The sequence below is a fragment of the Pongo pygmaeus genome, chromosome 23, assembly GCF_028885625.2.
Source record: "Pongo pygmaeus isolate AG05252 chromosome 23, NHGRI_mPonPyg2-v2.0_pri, whole genome shotgun sequence".
In the NCBI taxonomy this organism is placed as follows: domain Eukaryota; kingdom Metazoa; phylum Chordata; class Mammalia; order Primates; family Hominidae; genus Pongo; species Pongo pygmaeus.
This window is the reverse complement of record NC_085931.1, coordinates 26,662,211-26,679,818: the sequence shown is the minus strand read 5'-3', so window position 1 is coordinate 26,679,818 and position 17,608 is coordinate 26,662,211. Positions and strand designations below refer to the sequence as shown.

Here is a 17,608-nt window from a genome sequence, read left to right as displayed (position 1 = left end):
TTGGGCAAGTTAAAGAGCATGATGAATGTTTGTAGTATAATGGTGTAGGTCCTTTTGATTTCTTACATGAAAGACATTTGGGATCATGTAGCACCTGCTTTGACATTGATTCTCAGGTGTATGGGTTGCTCCTCTGATTTTAAATCATTTGTCCTCATCAATCGACATATCCACATTGATATTGACACGGTTTGATTTTAGCTTTCGACATACGAGAAATCATACCATGTTTGAAATTGTAAGGGTATATTTCCTGGAGCCAGTATTCCCTTTTATCAGTGTATTTCTGTCACGTTCCAGTCCCAAGACACAAAGTAGAAGACATCAGAGCCTACACTAGTACAGGCAGAAGGATACAGCTTGATGTTAACAGTTCGTGAATGTATGGATAACTTTATCATGTCTATATATGAGTGATTATGTGTCCCTTTTGTTTTTCAGTGTCTTCTCAGAAACCACCAGCCTTGAAGGTAACTAAACTCTCATTTATATTGTGATCTTTTAAATTTATAGTCTATGAAACATACTTCATTTATTTATTTATTATTTTGTTTCAAATTCTATTCAGGCTACAAGTGACGAGAAAGATTCTGTTTCAAATGTAGCCACACAAAAAAAGGATGGAGAAAAATCTGGCACAGGTAATTTTGCAAAACACGTTTAATGTCATGTTCAATCCAGATAAATAAGAACATCTCCTCCCCGCATAAATCAGCAGGGAGGGCGGGGTGTGGGGTGGGGGGGCTCGCTGAAGCTGCACATTCTGATTCAGCAGGCCTGAGATTCTTCATTTGTAGTAAGTTCTTGGGTGACACTAATGCTGCTGGTCTGGGACATGATCTTCGCAGGAAGACTATAGACTTCCCCACATTGAAATTGGGAAGAAGAAATGTGGAGAGCAGTTCAAGACATAAGGGGCTGTGGGGTACAGCATAATTTTGCTTTAATTCTACAGCATGGTTTCACTAAGGCTGGAAGGAGAAAGAGAGGAAGTATAGATTTTATAGATGTCACATCGTACTGCTAAAAAAAAAAAAAGACAGAAAACTGATAGGAATAACCCGCAGACAGTGTAGAATGAGAACTAACCAGACCCCTGATGTAGCCATTATTTTCCCAAGGAAGACGGATTGTGAGGCAGGAAGGTGGGAAAAGAGGAAGTCATTTATATAATATTGGGGTTTCTGCTGAGGAAACCTGAGTGAACTTACTTTAGATGCATTTGGAATTTTTGCAGAAAAAATATTTGATTTTTGCAGCTCCAGGAACTACTGGAAGCAGGAAACAGTACTAGAATTGGTATAAAGCACACTGACTCATTACTCCTTTTTGTTACTATTAGGCATCAGAGATACATGTTTTGTTGATTTTAGTTATACAAATGAGATAAACTTGAATATGAATACATTGGCTTCCTTGTTCAAGTAGCTACCTCTTGGATAAAATAGCTGTTTAATGAAACTTCTTTGGAGAATAACATGATACTGCCAACAAGGCTATTTTAGAAACAAAAATTATGTTGAATTCTAATTAACTCCTAAAGTGATCATGTTCAATGAATATTGAAGTGATTTCTGAATGTAAAACTCATTAATATCTAATGCTTGTAGCAGTTTTACTTTGTAGAAGTATGTCAAAATTGATAATTGATGATATTTTTCTTGAGGCTAATATATTATCCTTTGGTGCCATGAGTGGATGAAGAAAGTTTCGGGAGGCTAAACTAGTGGATACAAGAAACTTAAGCAAATTATTACACCACATGGGTGTGAGAGATAATGAATATTATCTCCTAGGTATCAGCAAACAGATATCCAAGGTGATCAATGTAGGACACTTCCACTGAAGAGATGTGAAGTGTACATTCAACTGAAGTGTCATCGTAATTTTGAGCCTTCTCTGTTATTTGGCAAGTTAAAGAGCATGACTGATGAATGTTTGTAGTATAGTGATTTCTTGCATGATTTCTTTTGATTTCTTGCATGAAAGACATGTGGGATCATGCAGCACCTGCTTTGACATTGATTCTCACTTGTATGAGTTGGTCCTCTGATTTTAGATCACATTTGTCCTCATCACTCGGCATATGCACGTTGATATTGACACGGTTTTATTTTAGTTTTCGACATATGACAAATCATACCATGTTTGAAATTGTAAGGGTATATTTCCTGGAGCCTGTATTCCCTTTTTTCAGTGTATTTCTGTCATGTTCTATTCCCCAGACACAAAGTAGAAGCCATCAAAGCCTACACTAATACAGGCAGGAGGACAGAAGTTGATGCTAACACTGCATGAATGTATGGATAACTTTATCATATTTACATATGAGTGATTATGTATCCCTTTTGCTTTTTAGTGTCTTCTCAGAAACCACCAGCCTTGAAGGTAATGAAACTCTCATTTATATTGTGAACTAGTAAACCTATAGTCTATGAAACGTACGTTATTTATTTATTATTTCATTTCAAATTCCATTCAGGGTACAAGTGACGAGAAAGATTCTGTTTCAAATATAGCCAGAGAAAAAAAGGATGCAGAAGAAACTAGTACAGGTAATTTTGAAAACATATTTAATGTCATGTTCAGTCGAGACAGATAAGAAGTTCTCTTCCCCGAATAAATCAGCGGGGGGTTTGTCGAAGCTGCACATTCTGATTCAGCAGACCTGAGATTCTTCATTTGTAATAAATTCTTGGGTGATGCTGATGCTGCTGGCCTGGAACATGATCTTCGCTGTAAGATTATACACTTCCCCCCATTGAAATTGGGAAGAAGAAATATGGAGAGCAGTTCAAGACATAAGGTGCTCTAGGGAACAGCATAATTTTGCTTTAATTCTTCAGCTTGTTTTCAGCAGGGGTGGAAGGAGAGAGAGGAAATATAGATTTTACAGATGTCACATTGTACTGCTAAAAACAGACAGAAAACTGATTGTAATAACCCACAGACACTGTAGAAGGAGAACTAAGGAGACCCCTGATGTAGCAATTATTTTCCCAAGGAAGACAGATTGTGAGGCAGGAAGGTGGGAAAAGAGGAAGTCATGTATATAATTTTGGGGTTTCTGCTGAGAAAACCTGAGTGAACTCACTTCAGATGTATTGGGAATATTTTCATAAAAAATATTTGATTTTGGCAGCTCCAGGAATGGCTGGAAGCAGGAAACAATGCTAGAATTGGTATAAAAACACACTGACTCATTACTCCTCTTTGTTACTATTAGGCATCAGAGATACATGTTTTGTTGATTTTAGTTATAGAAATGAGACAAACTTGAATATGAATACGTTTCCTTCCTTGTTCCAGGAGCTACCTCTTGGATAAAATAGCTATTTCACGAAACTTCTTTAGAGAATAACATGATACTCCCAACAAGGCTATTTTAGACACAAAAATTATGTTGAATTCTAATTAACTCCTAAAATGGTCATTTTCAATGAATATTGGAGTGATTTCTGAATGAAAAACTTATTAATATCTAAAGCTTGTAGCAGTTTTACTTTGTAGAAGTATGTCAAAATTGATAATTGATGATATTTTTCTGGAGGCTAATATATTATCCTTCGGAGCCATGACTGGATGAAGAAACTTTTGGAAGGCTAAACTAGTGGATACAAGAAACCTAGGCAAATTATTATACCACATGGGTGTGAGAGATAATGAATATTATCTACTAGGTATCAGCAAACAGATATCCAAGGTGATCAATGTAGGACACTTCCACTGCAGAGATGTGAAGTGTATGTTCAACTGAAGTGCCATCGTAATTATGTGCCTTCTTAGGGATTGGGCACGTTAAAGAGCATGATGAATGCTTGTAGTATAATGGTGTAAATCCTTTTGATTTCTTGCATGAAAGACATGTGGGATCATGTAGCACCTGCTTTGACGTTGATTCTCAGATGTATGAGTTGCTCCTCTGATTTTAAATCATATTTGTCCTCATCAATCGACATATCCACATTGATATTGACACGGTTTGATTTTAGTTTTCGACATATGAGAAATGATACCATGTTTGAAATCGTAAGAGTATATTTCCTGGAGCCAGTATTCCCTTTTTTCAGTGTATTTCTGTCATGTTCCAGTCCTAAGACACAAAGTAGAACATATCAGAGCCTACACTAGTACAGGCAGAAGGATACAGCTTGATGCTAACAGTGCGTGAATGTATGGATAACTTTATCATATTTATATATGAGTGATTATGTATCCCTTTTGTTTTTCAGTGTCTTCTCAGAAACCACCAGCCTTGAAGGTAATTAAACTCTCATTTATATTGTGAACTTTTAAATATATAGTCTATGAAACATACTTCATAGATTTATTTATTCATTATTTTGTTTCAAATTCTATTCAGGCTACAAGTGATGAGAAAGTTTCTGTTTCGAATGTAGCCACACAAAAAAAGGATGGAGAAAAATCTGGCACAGGTAATTTTGCAAAACACGTTTAATGTCATGTTCAATCCAGATAGAAAAGAACTTCTCTTCCCCACATAAATCAGCAGGGAGGGCGGAGTGTGGGGTGGGGGTCTCGCTGAAGCTGCACATTCTGATTCAGCAGGCCTGAGATTCTTCATTTGTAGTAGGTTCTTGGGTGACACTAATGCTGCTGGTCTGGAACATGATCTTTGCAGTAAGAGTATAGACTTCCCCACATTGAAATTAGGAAGAAGAAATATGGAGAGCAGTTCAAGACATAAGGGGCTGTGGGGTACAGCATAATTTTGCTTTAATTCTACAGCATGGTTTCACTAAGGCTGGAAGGAGAAAGAGAGGAAGTATAGATTTTATAGATGTCACATCGTACTGCTAAAAAAAAAAAAGACAGAAAACTGATAGTAATAACCCATAGACAGTGTAGAATGAGAACTAACCAGACCCCTGATGTAGCCATTATTTTCCCAAGGAAGATGGATTGTGAGACAGGAAGGCGGGAAAAGAGGAAGTCATTTATATAATATTGGGGTTTCTGCTGAGGAAACCTGAGTGAACTGACTTTAAATGCATTTGGTATATTTGCATAAAAAATATTTGATTTTTGCAGCTCCAGGAACTACTGGAAGTGGGAAAGAATGCTAGAATTGGGATAAAGCACACTGACTCATTACTCCTTTTTGTTACTATTAGGCATCAGAGATACATGTTTTGTTGATTTTAGTTATACAAATGAGATAAACTTGAATATGAATACATTGGCTTCCTTGTTCAAGTAGCTACCTCTTGGATGAAATAGGTGTTTAATGAAACTTCTTTGGAGAATAACATGATACTGCCAACAAGGCTATTTTAGAAACAAAAATTATATTGAATTCTAATTAACTCCTAAAGTGATCATCTTCAATGGATATTGGAGTGATTTCTCAATGTAAAACTCATTAATATCTAATGCTTGTAGCAGTTTTACTTTGTAGAAATATGTCAAAAGTGATAATTGATGATATTTTTCTTGAGGCTAATATATTATCCTTTGGTGCCATGAGTGGATGAAGAAACTTTCCGGAGGCTAAACTAGTGCATACAAGAAACTTAAGCAAATTATTATGCCACGTGGGTGTGAGAGATAATGAATATTATCTCCTAGGTATCAGCAAACAGATATCCAAGGTGATCAATTTAGGACACTTCCACTGAAGAGACGTGAAGTGTATGTTCAACTGTAGTGTCATCGTAATTGTGTGCCTTCACAGTTATTGGACAAGTTAAAGAGCATGATGAATGTTTGTAGTATAATGGTGTAAATCCTTCTGATTTCTTCCAAGAAAGACATGCGGAATCACGTACCACCTGCTTTGACATTGATTCTCAGGTGTGTGAGTTACTCCTCTGATTTGTCCTCATCACTCGGCATAGCCACATTGATATTGACACGGTTTTATTTTAGTTTTAGACGTATCACAAATCATACCATGTTTGAAATTGTAAGGGTATATTTTGTGAAGCCTGTATTCCTTTTTTCTCAGTGTATTTCTGTCATGTTCCAGTCTCCAGACAAAAAGTAGGAAACATCAAAGCCTACACTAGTACAGGCAAGAAGATAACAGCTTGATGCTCACACTGCATCAATGTATGGATAAATTTATCATATGTACATATGAGTGATTATGTATCCCTTTTGCTTTTCAGTGTCTTCTCAGAAAGAGCCAGCTGAGAAGGTAATTAAAGTCTCATTTATATGTTGAACTATTAACTGTATAGTCTATGAAACCTATTTCACGTATTGCTTATTTTGTTTCAAATCCCATTCAGGCTACCAGTGACGAGAAAGATTCTGTTTGGAATATAGCCACAGAAGTAGAGGATGGACAACAATCTGGGACAGGTAATTTTGCAAAACACATTTAATGTCATGTTCAGTCAAAATAGAAACGAACTTCTCTTCCCCGAATAAATCAGCGGGGGCGGGGGGTGGGGCCCGTCGAAGCTGCACATTCTGATTCAGCAGGCCTGAGATTGTTCATTTGTAATTAGTTCTTGGGTGACGTTAATGCTGCTGGTCTGGAACATGATCTTCGCAGTAAGATTATAGACTTCCCCACATTGAAATTGGGAAGAAGAAATATGGAGAGCAGTTCAAGACATAAGGGACTCAGGGAAAGGCATAATTTTGCTTTAATTCTACAGCATGTTTTCACCAAGGGTGGAAGGAGAAAGAGAGGAAGTATAGATTTTACAGATGTCACATCGTACTGCTAAAAAAAGGCAGAAAACTGATCATAATAACCCATAGAATAACTGTAGAATGAGAACTAAGGAGACCCCTGATGTAGCAATTATTTTCCCAAGGAAGACGGATTGTGAGGCAGGAAGGAGGGAAAAGAAGTTGTTTATATAATTTTGTGGTTTCTGCTGAGGAAACCTGAGTGAACTCAGTTCAGATGCATTTGGAATACCTGCATAAAAAATATTTGATTTTGGCAGCTCCAGGAACTACTGGAAGCAGGAAACAATGCTAGGATTGGAATAAAGCACAATGACTCATTACTCTTCTTTGTTACTAGGAGGCATCAGAGATACATGTTTTGTTGATTTTAGTAATAGAAGTGAGATAAATTTGAATATGAATACATTGGCTTCCTTGTTCAAGGAGCTACCTCTTGCATAAAATAGCTGTTTAATGAAACTTCTTTGGAGAATAACATGATACTCCCAACAAGGGTATTTTAGATACAAAATTATGTTGAATTCTAATTAACTCCTAAAGTGATCATTTTCAATGAATATTGGAGTGATTTCTGAATGTAAAACTCATTGATACCTAATGCTTGTAGCAGTTTTACTTTGTAGAAGTATGTCAAAATTGATAATTGATGATATTTTTCTTGTGGCTAATATATTATCCTTTGGTGCCATGAGTGGATGAAGAAACTTTCAGGAGGCTAAACTAGTGGATAAAAGAAACTTAGGCAAATTATTACACCAGATGGGTGTGAGAGATAATGAATATTATCTCCTAGGTATCAGCAAACAGATATCCAAGGTGATCAATTTAGCACACTTCCACTGAAGTGATGTGAAGTGTACGTTCAACTGAAGTGTCATTGTAATTGTGTGCCTTCTCAGTTTTTGGGCAAGTTAAAGAGCATGATGAATGTTTGTAGTATAATGGTGTAGGTCCTTTTGATTTCTTAGATGAAAGACATGTGGGATCATGTAGCACCTGCTCTGACATTGATTCTCAGGTGTATGAGTTGCTCCTCTGATTTTAAATCATATTTGTCCTCACCAATCGACATATCCACATTGATATTGACATGGTTTGATTTTAGTTTTCGACATACGAGAAATCATACCATGTTTGAAATTGTAAGGGTATATTTCCTGGAGCCAGTATTCCCTTTTATCAATGTATTTCTGTCATGTTCCAGTCCCAAGACACAAACTAGAAGACATCAGAGCCTACACTAGTACAGGCAGAAGGATACAACTTGATGTTAACAGTTCGTGAATGTATGGATAACTTTATCATATTTATATATGAGTGATTATGTTTCCCTTTTGTTTTTCAGTGTCTTCTCAGAAACCACCAGCCTTGAAGGTAACTAAACTCTCATTTATATTGTGAACTTTTAAATTTATAGTCTATGAAACATACTTCATTGATTTATTTGTTACTTATTTTGTTTCAAATTCCATTCAGGCTACAAGTGACGAGAAAGATTCTGTTTCAAATATAGCCACACAAATAAAGGATGGAGAAAAAGCTGGGACAGGTAATTTTGCAAAACACGTTTAATGTCATGTTCAATCCAGATAGAAAAGAACTTCTCTTCCCCGCATAAATCAGTGGGGAGGTGGGGTGTGGGGGAGGCTCACTGAAGCTTCATATTCTGATTCAGCAGGCCTGAGATTCTTCATTTGTAGTAAGTTCTTGGGTGACACTAATGCTGCTGGTCTGGAACAGGATCTTTGCAGTAAGACTATAGACTTCCCCACATTGAAATTGGGAAGAAGAAATATGGAGAGCAGTTCAAGACATAAGGGGCTCTGGGGCACAGCATAATTTTGCTTTAATTCCACAGCATGGTTTCACTAAGGCTGGAAGGAGAAAGAGAGGAAGTATAGATTTTATAGATGTCACATCGTACTTCTAAAAAAAAAAGATAGAAAACTGATAGTAATAACCCGTAGACAGTATAGAACGAGAACTAACAAGACCCCTAATGTAGCCATTATTTTCCCAAGGAAGACGGATTGTGAGACAGGAAGGCGGGAAAAGAGGAAGTCATTTATGTAATTTTGGGGTTTCTACTGAGGAAACCTGAGTGAACTCACTTTAGATGCATTTGGAATATTTGGATAAAAAAATATTTGATTTTGGCAGCTCCAGGAACTACTTGAAGCAGGAAACAATGTTAGAATTTGGATAAAGCACACTGACTCATTACTCCTTTTTGTTACTATTAGGCATCAGAGATACATGTTTTGTTGATTTTAGTTATACAAATGAGATAAACTTGAATATGAATACATTGGCTTCCTTGTTCAAGTAGCTACCTCTTGGATAAAATAGCTGTTTAATGAAACTTCTTTGGAGAATAACATGGTACTGCCAACAAGGCTATTTTAGAAACAAAAATTATGTTGAATTCTAATTAACCCCTAAAGTGTTCATCTTCAATGAATATTGGAGTGATTTCTGAGTGTGAAACTCATTAATTTCTAATGCTTGTAGCAGTTTTACTTTGTAGAAGTATGTCAAAATTGATAATTGATAATATTTTTCTTGAGGCTAATGTATGATCCTTTGGTGCCATGACTGGATGAAGAAACTTTCGGGAGGCTAAACTAGTGGATACAAGAAACTTAAGCAAATTATTATGCCACGTGGGTGTGAGAGATAATGAAAATTATCTCCTAGGTATTAGCAAACAGATATCCAAGGTGATCAATGTAGGACACTTCCACTGAAGAGACGTGAAGTGTATGTTCAACTGAAGTGTCATCGTAATTGTGTGCCTTCTCAGTTATTGGGCAAGTTAAAGAGCATGATGAAAGTTTGTAGTATAATGGTGTAAATCCTTCTGATTTCTTGCAAGAAATACATGCAGGATCACGTACCACCTGCTTTGACATTGATTCTCAGGTGTGTGAGTTACTCCTCTGATTTGTCCTCATCACTCTGCATAGCCACATTGATATTGACACGGTTTTATTTTAGTTTTAGACGTATCACGAATCATACCATGTTTGAAATTGTAAGGGTATATTTTGTGAAGCCTGTATTCCTTTTTTTCTCAGTGTATTTCTGTCATGTTCCAGTCTCCAGACAAAAAGTAGAAAACATCAAAGCCTACACTAGTACAGGCAAGAAGATAACAGCTTGATGCTAACACAGCATGAATGTATGGATAAATTTATCATATGTACATATGAGTGATTATGTATCCCTTTTGCTTTTCAGTGTCTTCTCAGAAAGAACCAGCTGAGAAGGTAATTAAAGTCTCATTTATATGTTGAACTATTAACTTATAGTCTATGAGACCTACTTCATATATTGATTATTTTGTTTCAAATCCCATTCAGGCTACCAGTGACAAGAAAGATTCTGTTTTGAATATAGCCACAGAAATAAAGGATGGACAACAATCTGGGACAGGTAATTTTGGAAAACACATTTAATGTCATGTTCAGTCAAAATAGAAAAGAACTTCTCCTCCCCGAATAAATCAGCGGGGGCGGGGGGTGGGGCCCGTCAAAGCAGCACATTCTGATTCAGCAGACCTGAGATTCTTCATTTGTAATAAGTTCTCGGGTGACGTCAATGCTGCTGGTCTGGAACGTGATCTTCGCAGTAAGATTATAGACTTCCCCACATTGAAATTGGGAAGAAGAAATATAGAGAGCAGTTCAAGACATAAGGGGCTCAAGGAAAGGCATAATTTTGCTTTAATTCTACAGCATGTTTTCACCAAGAGTGGAAGGAGAAAGAGAGGAAGTATAGATTTTACAGATGTCACATCGTACTGCTAAAAAAAGACAGAAAACTGATCGTAATAACCCATAGAAACTGTAGAATGAGAACTAAGGAGACCCCTGATGTAGCAATTATTTTCCCAAGGAAGACGGATTGTGAGGCAGGAAGGAGGGAAAAGAAGAAGTTGTTTATATAATTTTGTGGTTTCTGCTGAGGAAACCTGAGTGAACTCAGTTCAGATGCATTTGGAATATCTGCATAAAAAATATTTGATTTTGGCAGCTCCAGGAACTACTGGAAGCAGGAAACAATGCTAGGATTGGGATAAAGCACAATGACTCATTACTCTTCTTTGTTACTAGGAGGCATCAGAGATACATATTTTGTTGATTTTAGTAATAGAAATGAGATAAATTTGAATATGAATACATTGGCTTCCTTGTTCAAGGAGCTACCTCTTGCATAAAATAGCTGTTTAATGAAACTTCTTTGGAGAATAACATGATACTCCCAACAAGGGTATTTTAGATACAAAAATTATGTTGAATTCTAATTAACTCCTAAAGTGATCATCTTCAATGAATATTGGAGTGATTTCTGAGTGTAAAACTCATTAATATCTACTGCTTGTAGCAGTTTTACAACTGTAGAAGTATGTCAAAATTGATAATTGATGATATTTTTCTTGAGGCTAATGTCTTATCCTTTGGTGCCATGAGTGGATGAAGAAAGTTTCCGAAGGCCAAACTAGTGGATACAAGAAACTTAAGCAAATTATTACACCACATAGGTGTGAGAGATAATGAATATTTTCTACTAGGTATCAGCAAATAGATATCCAAGGTGATCAATTTAGGACACTTCCACTGAAGTGATGTGAAGTGTACATTCAACTGAAGTGTCGTCGTAATTGTGTGCCTTCTCAGTTATTGGGCAAGTTAAAGAGCATGATGAATGTTTGTAGTTTAATGGTGTAGGTCCTTTTGATTTCTTGCATGAAAGACATGTGGGATCATGTAGCACCTGCTTTGACATTGATTCTCAGTTGTATGAGTTGCTCTTCTGATTTTAAATCATATTTGTCCTCATCAATCGACATATCCACATTGATATTGACACAGTTTGATTTTAGTTTTTGACATACGTTAAATCATACCATGTGTGAAATTGTAAGGGTAGATTTCCTGGAGCCAATATTCCCTTTTATCAGTGTATTTCTGTCATGTTCCAGTCCGAAGACACAAAGTAGAAGACATTAGAACCTACACTAGTATAGGCAGAAGGATACAGCTTGATGCTTACAGTTCATGAATGTATGGATAACTTTATCATATTTATATATGAGTGATTATGTATCCCTTTTGTGTTTCAGTGTCTTCTCAGAAACCACCAGCCTTGAAGGTAATTAAACTCTGATTTATATTGTGATCTTTTAAATATATAGTCTAGGAAACATACTTCATTGATTTATTTATTTATTATTTTGTTTCAAATTCTGTTCAGACTAGAAGTGACGAGAAAGATTCTGTTTCGAATGTAGCCACACAAATAAAGGATGGAGAAAAATCTGTGACAGGTAATTTTGCAAAACATGTTTAATGTCATGTTCAATCCAGATAGAAAAGAACTTCTCTTCCCCACATAAATCAGCAGGGAGGGCGGGGTGTGGGGTGGGGGGGCTCGCTGAAGCTGCACATTCTGATTCAGCAGGCCTGAGATTCTTCATTTGTAGTAAGTTCTTGGGTGACACTAATGCTGCTGGTCTGGGACATGATCTTCGCAGTAAGACTATAGACTTCCCCACATTGAAATTGGGAAGAAGAAATGTGGAGAGTAGTTCAAGACATAAGGGGCTGTGGGGTACAGCATAATTTTGCTTTAATTCTACAGCATGGTTTCACTAAGGCTGGAAGGAGAAAGAGAGGAAGTATAGATTTTATAGATGTCACATCGTACTGCTAAAAAAAAAAGACGGAAAACTGATAGTAATAACCCGTAGACACTGTAGAACGAGAACTAACAAGACCCCGATGTAGCCATTATTTTCCCAAGGAAGATGGATTGTGAGGCAGGAAGATGGGAAAAGAGGAAGTCATTTATGTAATTTTGGGGTTTCTGCTGAGGAAACCTGAGTGAACTCACTTTAGATGGTTTTGGAATATTTGCGTAAAAAATATTTCATTTTTGCAGCTCCAGGAACTACTGGAAGCGGGAAACAATGCTAGAATTGGGATAAAGCACACTGACTCATTACTCCTTTTTGTCACTATTACGCATCAGAGATACATGTTTTGTTGATTTTAGTTATAAAAATGAGATAAACTTGAATATGAATACATTGGCTTCCTTGTTCAAGTAGCTACCTCTTGGATAAAATAGCTGTTTAATGAAACTTCTTTGGAGAATAACATGATACTGCCAACAAGGCTATTTTAGAAACAAAAATTATGTTGAATTCTAATTAACTCCTAAAGTGATCATCTTCAATGGATATTGGAGTGATTTCTGAATGTGAAACTCATTGATACCTTATGCTTCTAGCAGTTTTACTTTGTAGAAGTATGTCAAAATTGATAATTGATGATATTTTTCTTGAGACTAATGTATGATCCTTTGGTGCCATGAGTGGATGAAGAAATTTTCGGGAGGCCAAACTAGTGGATACAAGAAACTTAAGCAAATTATTACACCACATGGGTGTGAGATATAATGAATATTATCTCCTAGGTATCAGCAAACAGATATCCAAGGTGATCAATTTAGGACACTTCCACTGAAGAGATGTGAAGTGTACATTCAACTGAAGTGTCATCGTAATTGTGAGCCTTCTCAGTTATTGGGAAAGTTAAAGAGCATGATGAATGTTTGTAGTATAATGATGTAAATCCTTTTGATTTCTTTCACGAAAGACATGTGGGATCATGTAGTACCTTCTTTGACATTGATTCTCACTTGTATGAGTTGGTCCTCTGATGTTAAATCATATTTGTCCTCATCAATTGACATATCCACATTGATATTGACATGGTTTTATTTTAGTTTTCGACATATGACAAATAATACCATGTTTGAAATCGTAAGGGTATATTTCCTGGAGCCAGTATTCCCTTTTATCAGTGTATTTCTGTCATGTTCCAGTCCCAAGACACAAAGTAGAAGACATCAGAACCTAAACTAGTACAGGCAGAAGGATACAGCTTGATGCTAACAGTTCGTGAATGTATGGATAACTTTATCATATTTATATATGAGTGATTATGTGTCCCTTTTATTTTTCAGTGTCTTCTCACAAACCACCAGCCTTGAAGGTAATTAAACTCTCATTTATATTGTGAACTTTTAAATATGTAGTCTATGAAACATACTTCATTTATTTATTTATTTATTATTTTGTTTCAAATTCCATTCAGGTTACAAGTGACGAGAAAGATTCTGTTTCAAATATAGGCACACAAATAAAGGATGGAGAAAAAGCTGGGACAGGTAATTTTGCAAAACACGTTTAATGTCATGTTCAATCCAGATAGAAAAGAACTTCTCTTCCCCGCAAAATCAGCGGGGAGTGTGGGTGTGGGGGGGAGGCTAGCAGAAGCTGCATATTCTGATTCAGCAGGCCTGAGATTCTTCATTTGTAGTAAGTTCTTGGGTGACACTAATGCTGCTGGTCTGGAACATGTTCTTTGCAGTAAGACTTCCCCACATTGAAATTGGGAAGAAGAAATGTGGAGAGCAGTTCAAGACATAAGGGGCTCTGGGGCACAGCATAATTTTGCTTTAATTCTACAGCATGGTTTCACTAAGGCTGGAAGGAGAAAGAGAGGAAGTATAGATTTTATAGATGTCACATCGTACTGCTAAAAAAAAAAGACAGAAAACTGATAGTAATAACCCATAGACAGTGTAGAACGAGAACTAACAAGACCCCTGATGTAGCCATTATTTTCCCAAGGAAGACAGATTGTGAGGCAGGAAGGCGGGAAAAGAGGAAGTCATTTATATAATTTTGGGGTTTCTGCTGAGGAAACCTGAGTGAACTCACTTTAGATGCATTTGGAATATTTGCATAAAAAATATTTGATTTTTGCAGCTCCAGGAACTACTGGAAGCGGGAAACAATGCTAGAATCGGGATAAAGCACACTGACTCATTACTCCTTTTTGTTACTATTAGGCATCAGAGATACATGTTTTGTTGATTTTAGTTATAAAAATGAGGTAAACTTGAATATGAATACATTGGCTTCCTTGTTCAAGTAGCTACCTCTTGGATAAAATAGCTGTTTAATGAAACTTCTTTGGAGAATAACATGATACTGCCAACAAGGCTATTTTAGAAACAAAAATTATGTTGAATTCTAATTAACTCCTAAAGTGATCATCTTCAATGGATATTGGAGTGATTTCTGAATGTGAAACTCATTGATACCTAATGCTTGTAGCAGTTTTACTTTGTAGAAGTATGTCAAAATTGATAATTGATGATATTTTTCTTGAGGCTAATGTATGATCCTTTGGTGCCATGAGTGGATGAAGAAATTTTCGGGAGGCCAAACTAGTGGATACAAGAAACTTAAGCAAATTATTACACCACATGGGTGTGAGATATAATGAATATTATCTCCTAGGTATCAGCAAACAGATATCCAAGGTGATCAATTTAGGACACTTCCACTGAAGAGACGTGAAGTGTATGTTCAACTGAGGTGTCATCATAATTGTGTGCCTTCTCAGTTATTGGGCAAGTTAAAGAGCATGATGAATGTTTGTAGTATAATGGTGTAAATCCTTCTGATTTCTTGCAAGAAAGACATGCGGGATCACGTACCACTTGCTTTGACATTGATTCTCAGGTGTGTGAGTTACTCTTCTGATTTGTCCTCGTCACTTGGCATATCCACATTGATATTGACACGGTTTTATTTTAGTTTTAGATGTATCACAAATCATACCATGTTTGAAATTGTAAGGGTATATTTTGTGAAGCCTGTATTCCTTTTTTCTCATTGTATTTCTGTCATGTTCCAGTCTCTAGACAAAAAGTAGAAAACATCAAAGCCTACACTAATACAGGCAAGAAGATAACAGCTTGATGCTCACACTGCATCAATGTATGGATAAATTTATCATATGTACATATAAGTGATTATGTATCCCTTTTGCTTTTCAGTGTCTTCTCAGAAAGAACCAGCTGAGAAGGTAATTAAAGTCTCATTTATATGTTGAACTATTAACTGTATAGTCTATGAAACCTACTTCATGTATTGATTATTTTGTTTCAAATCCCATTCAGGCTACCAGTGACGAGAAAGATTCTGTTTCGAATATAGCCACAGAAATAAAGGATGGACAACAATCTGGGACAGGTAATTTTGCAAAACACATGTAATGTCATGTTCATTCAAAATAGAAAAGAACTTCTCTTCCCGGAATAAATCAGCAGGGGAGGGGGGTGGGGCTAGTCGAAGCGCACATTCTGATTCAGCAGACCTGAGATTCTTCATTTGTAATAAGTTCTTGGGTGACATTAATGCTGCTCATCTGGAACATGATATTTGCAGTAAGATTATAGGATTCTCCACATTGAAATGGGGAAGAAGAAACGTTGGAGAGCCATTAAAAACATAAGGAGTCAGTGGACAGCATAATTTTGCTTTCATTCTACAGCATGTTTTCACCAAGAGTGGAAGGAGAAAGAGATGAGATATAGATTTTACAGACGTCACATCGTATTGCTAAATACAGATGGAGAAATGATTTTAATAACCCATAAATGCTGTAGAACGAGAACTAAGGAGACCACTGATGTAGCAATGACTTTCCTCAAGGAAGAGGATTGTCAGTCAGGAAGGAGGGAAAATAAGAAGTTATTTGTGTAATTTTGGGGTTTCTTCTGAGGAAACCTGAGTTCAGTTTCATATTTGAACATTTTCCTAAAGGAAGCTTTGATTTGGGCTGCGTTAGGAACCAGTGGAAGCAGGAAGGAGAACTAGAACTGGGATAAACCACAGTGACTCGTTACTCCTCTTTGTTACTGTTGGGCATAAGAGATATACGTTTTGTTGATATTAGTTATTCAAATGAGATAAACATGAATATGCATATATTGGCTTTGCTTTTCAATTAGCTAACTTTTGGATAAAAATTTACCTTATACAAAAATTAATTCAAGATGGATTAAAGACTTAAATGTTAGACCTAAAACCATAAAAACCCTAAGAGAAAATCTAGGCAATACCATTCAGGACATAGGCATGGGCAAGGACTTCATGTCTAAAACACCGAAAGCAATGGCCACAAAAGCCACAACTGACAAGTGGGATCTAATTAAACTAAAGAGCTTCTGCACAGCAAAAGAAACTACCATCAGAGTGAACAGACAGCCTACAACATAGGAGAAAATTTTCGCAACCTACTCATCTGACAGAGGGCTAATCACCAGAATCTACGATGAACTCAAACAAATTTACAAGAAAAAAAACAACCCCATCAAAAAGTGGGCAAAGGACATGAGCAGACACTTCTCAAAAGAAAACATTTGTGCAGCCAAAAAACACATGAAAAAATGCTCATGATCACTGGCCATCAGAGAAATGCAAATCAAAACCACAATGAGATACCATCTCACACCAGTTAGAATGGCAGTCATTAAAAAGTCAGGAAACAACAGGTGCTGGAGAGGGTGTGGAGAAATAGGAACACTTTTACACTGTTGGTAGGACTGTAAACTAGTTCAACCATTGTGGAATTCAGTGTGGCAATTCCTCAGGGATCTAGAACTAGGAATACTGTTTGACCCAGCCATCCCATTACTGGGTATATACCCAAAGGACTATAAATCATGCTGCTATAAAGACACATGCACGTGTATGTTTATTGCCACACTATTCACAATAGCAAAGACTTGGAACCAACCCAAATGTCCAACAATGATAGACTGGATTCAGAGAATGTGGCACATATACACCATGGAATACTATGCAGCCATAAAAAATGATGAGTTCATGTCCTTTGTAGGGACATGGATGAAACTGGAAACCATCATTCTCAGTAAACTATCGCAAGGACAAAAAACCAAACACCGCATATTCTCACTCATAGTTGGGAATTGAACAATGAGAACATATGGACACAGGAAGGGGAACATCACACTCTGGGGCCTGTTGTGGGGTGGGTGGAGCGGGGAGCTA

The 17,608-nt window shown here is 36.7% G+C and overlaps 1 protein-coding gene across 1 annotated transcript in view; it reads left to right on the top strand.

Annotated features, from left to right (window-relative positions):
* Positions 1-17,608, top strand: part of LOC129023613 (ankyrin repeat domain-containing protein 36A-like) — a 132,862-nt gene that overhangs the window by 94,543 nt on the left and 20,711 nt on the right. Inside the window, exons 53-70 of the mRNA XM_063663411.1 lie at positions 442-470; positions 569-641; positions 2,360-2,388; positions 2,483-2,555; positions 4,233-4,261; positions 4,364-4,436; positions 6,132-6,160; positions 6,255-6,327; positions 8,015-8,043; positions 8,146-8,218; positions 9,910-9,938; positions 10,032-10,104; positions 11,795-11,823; positions 11,926-11,998; positions 13,702-13,730; positions 13,833-13,905; positions 15,589-15,617; positions 15,712-15,784. Of these exons, the coding sequence (XP_063519481.1) occupies positions 442-470; positions 569-641; positions 2,360-2,388; positions 2,483-2,555; positions 4,233-4,261; positions 4,364-4,436; positions 6,132-6,160; positions 6,255-6,327; positions 8,015-8,043; positions 8,146-8,218; positions 9,910-9,938; positions 10,032-10,104; positions 11,795-11,823; positions 11,926-11,998; positions 13,702-13,730; positions 13,833-13,905; positions 15,589-15,617; positions 15,712-15,784 (918 nt within the window). The remainder of the gene's footprint in view (positions 1-441; positions 471-568; positions 642-2,359; positions 2,389-2,482; positions 2,556-4,232; positions 4,262-4,363; positions 4,437-6,131; positions 6,161-6,254; positions 6,328-8,014; positions 8,044-8,145; positions 8,219-9,909; positions 9,939-10,031; positions 10,105-11,794; positions 11,824-11,925; positions 11,999-13,701; positions 13,731-13,832; positions 13,906-15,588; positions 15,618-15,711; positions 15,785-17,608) is intronic.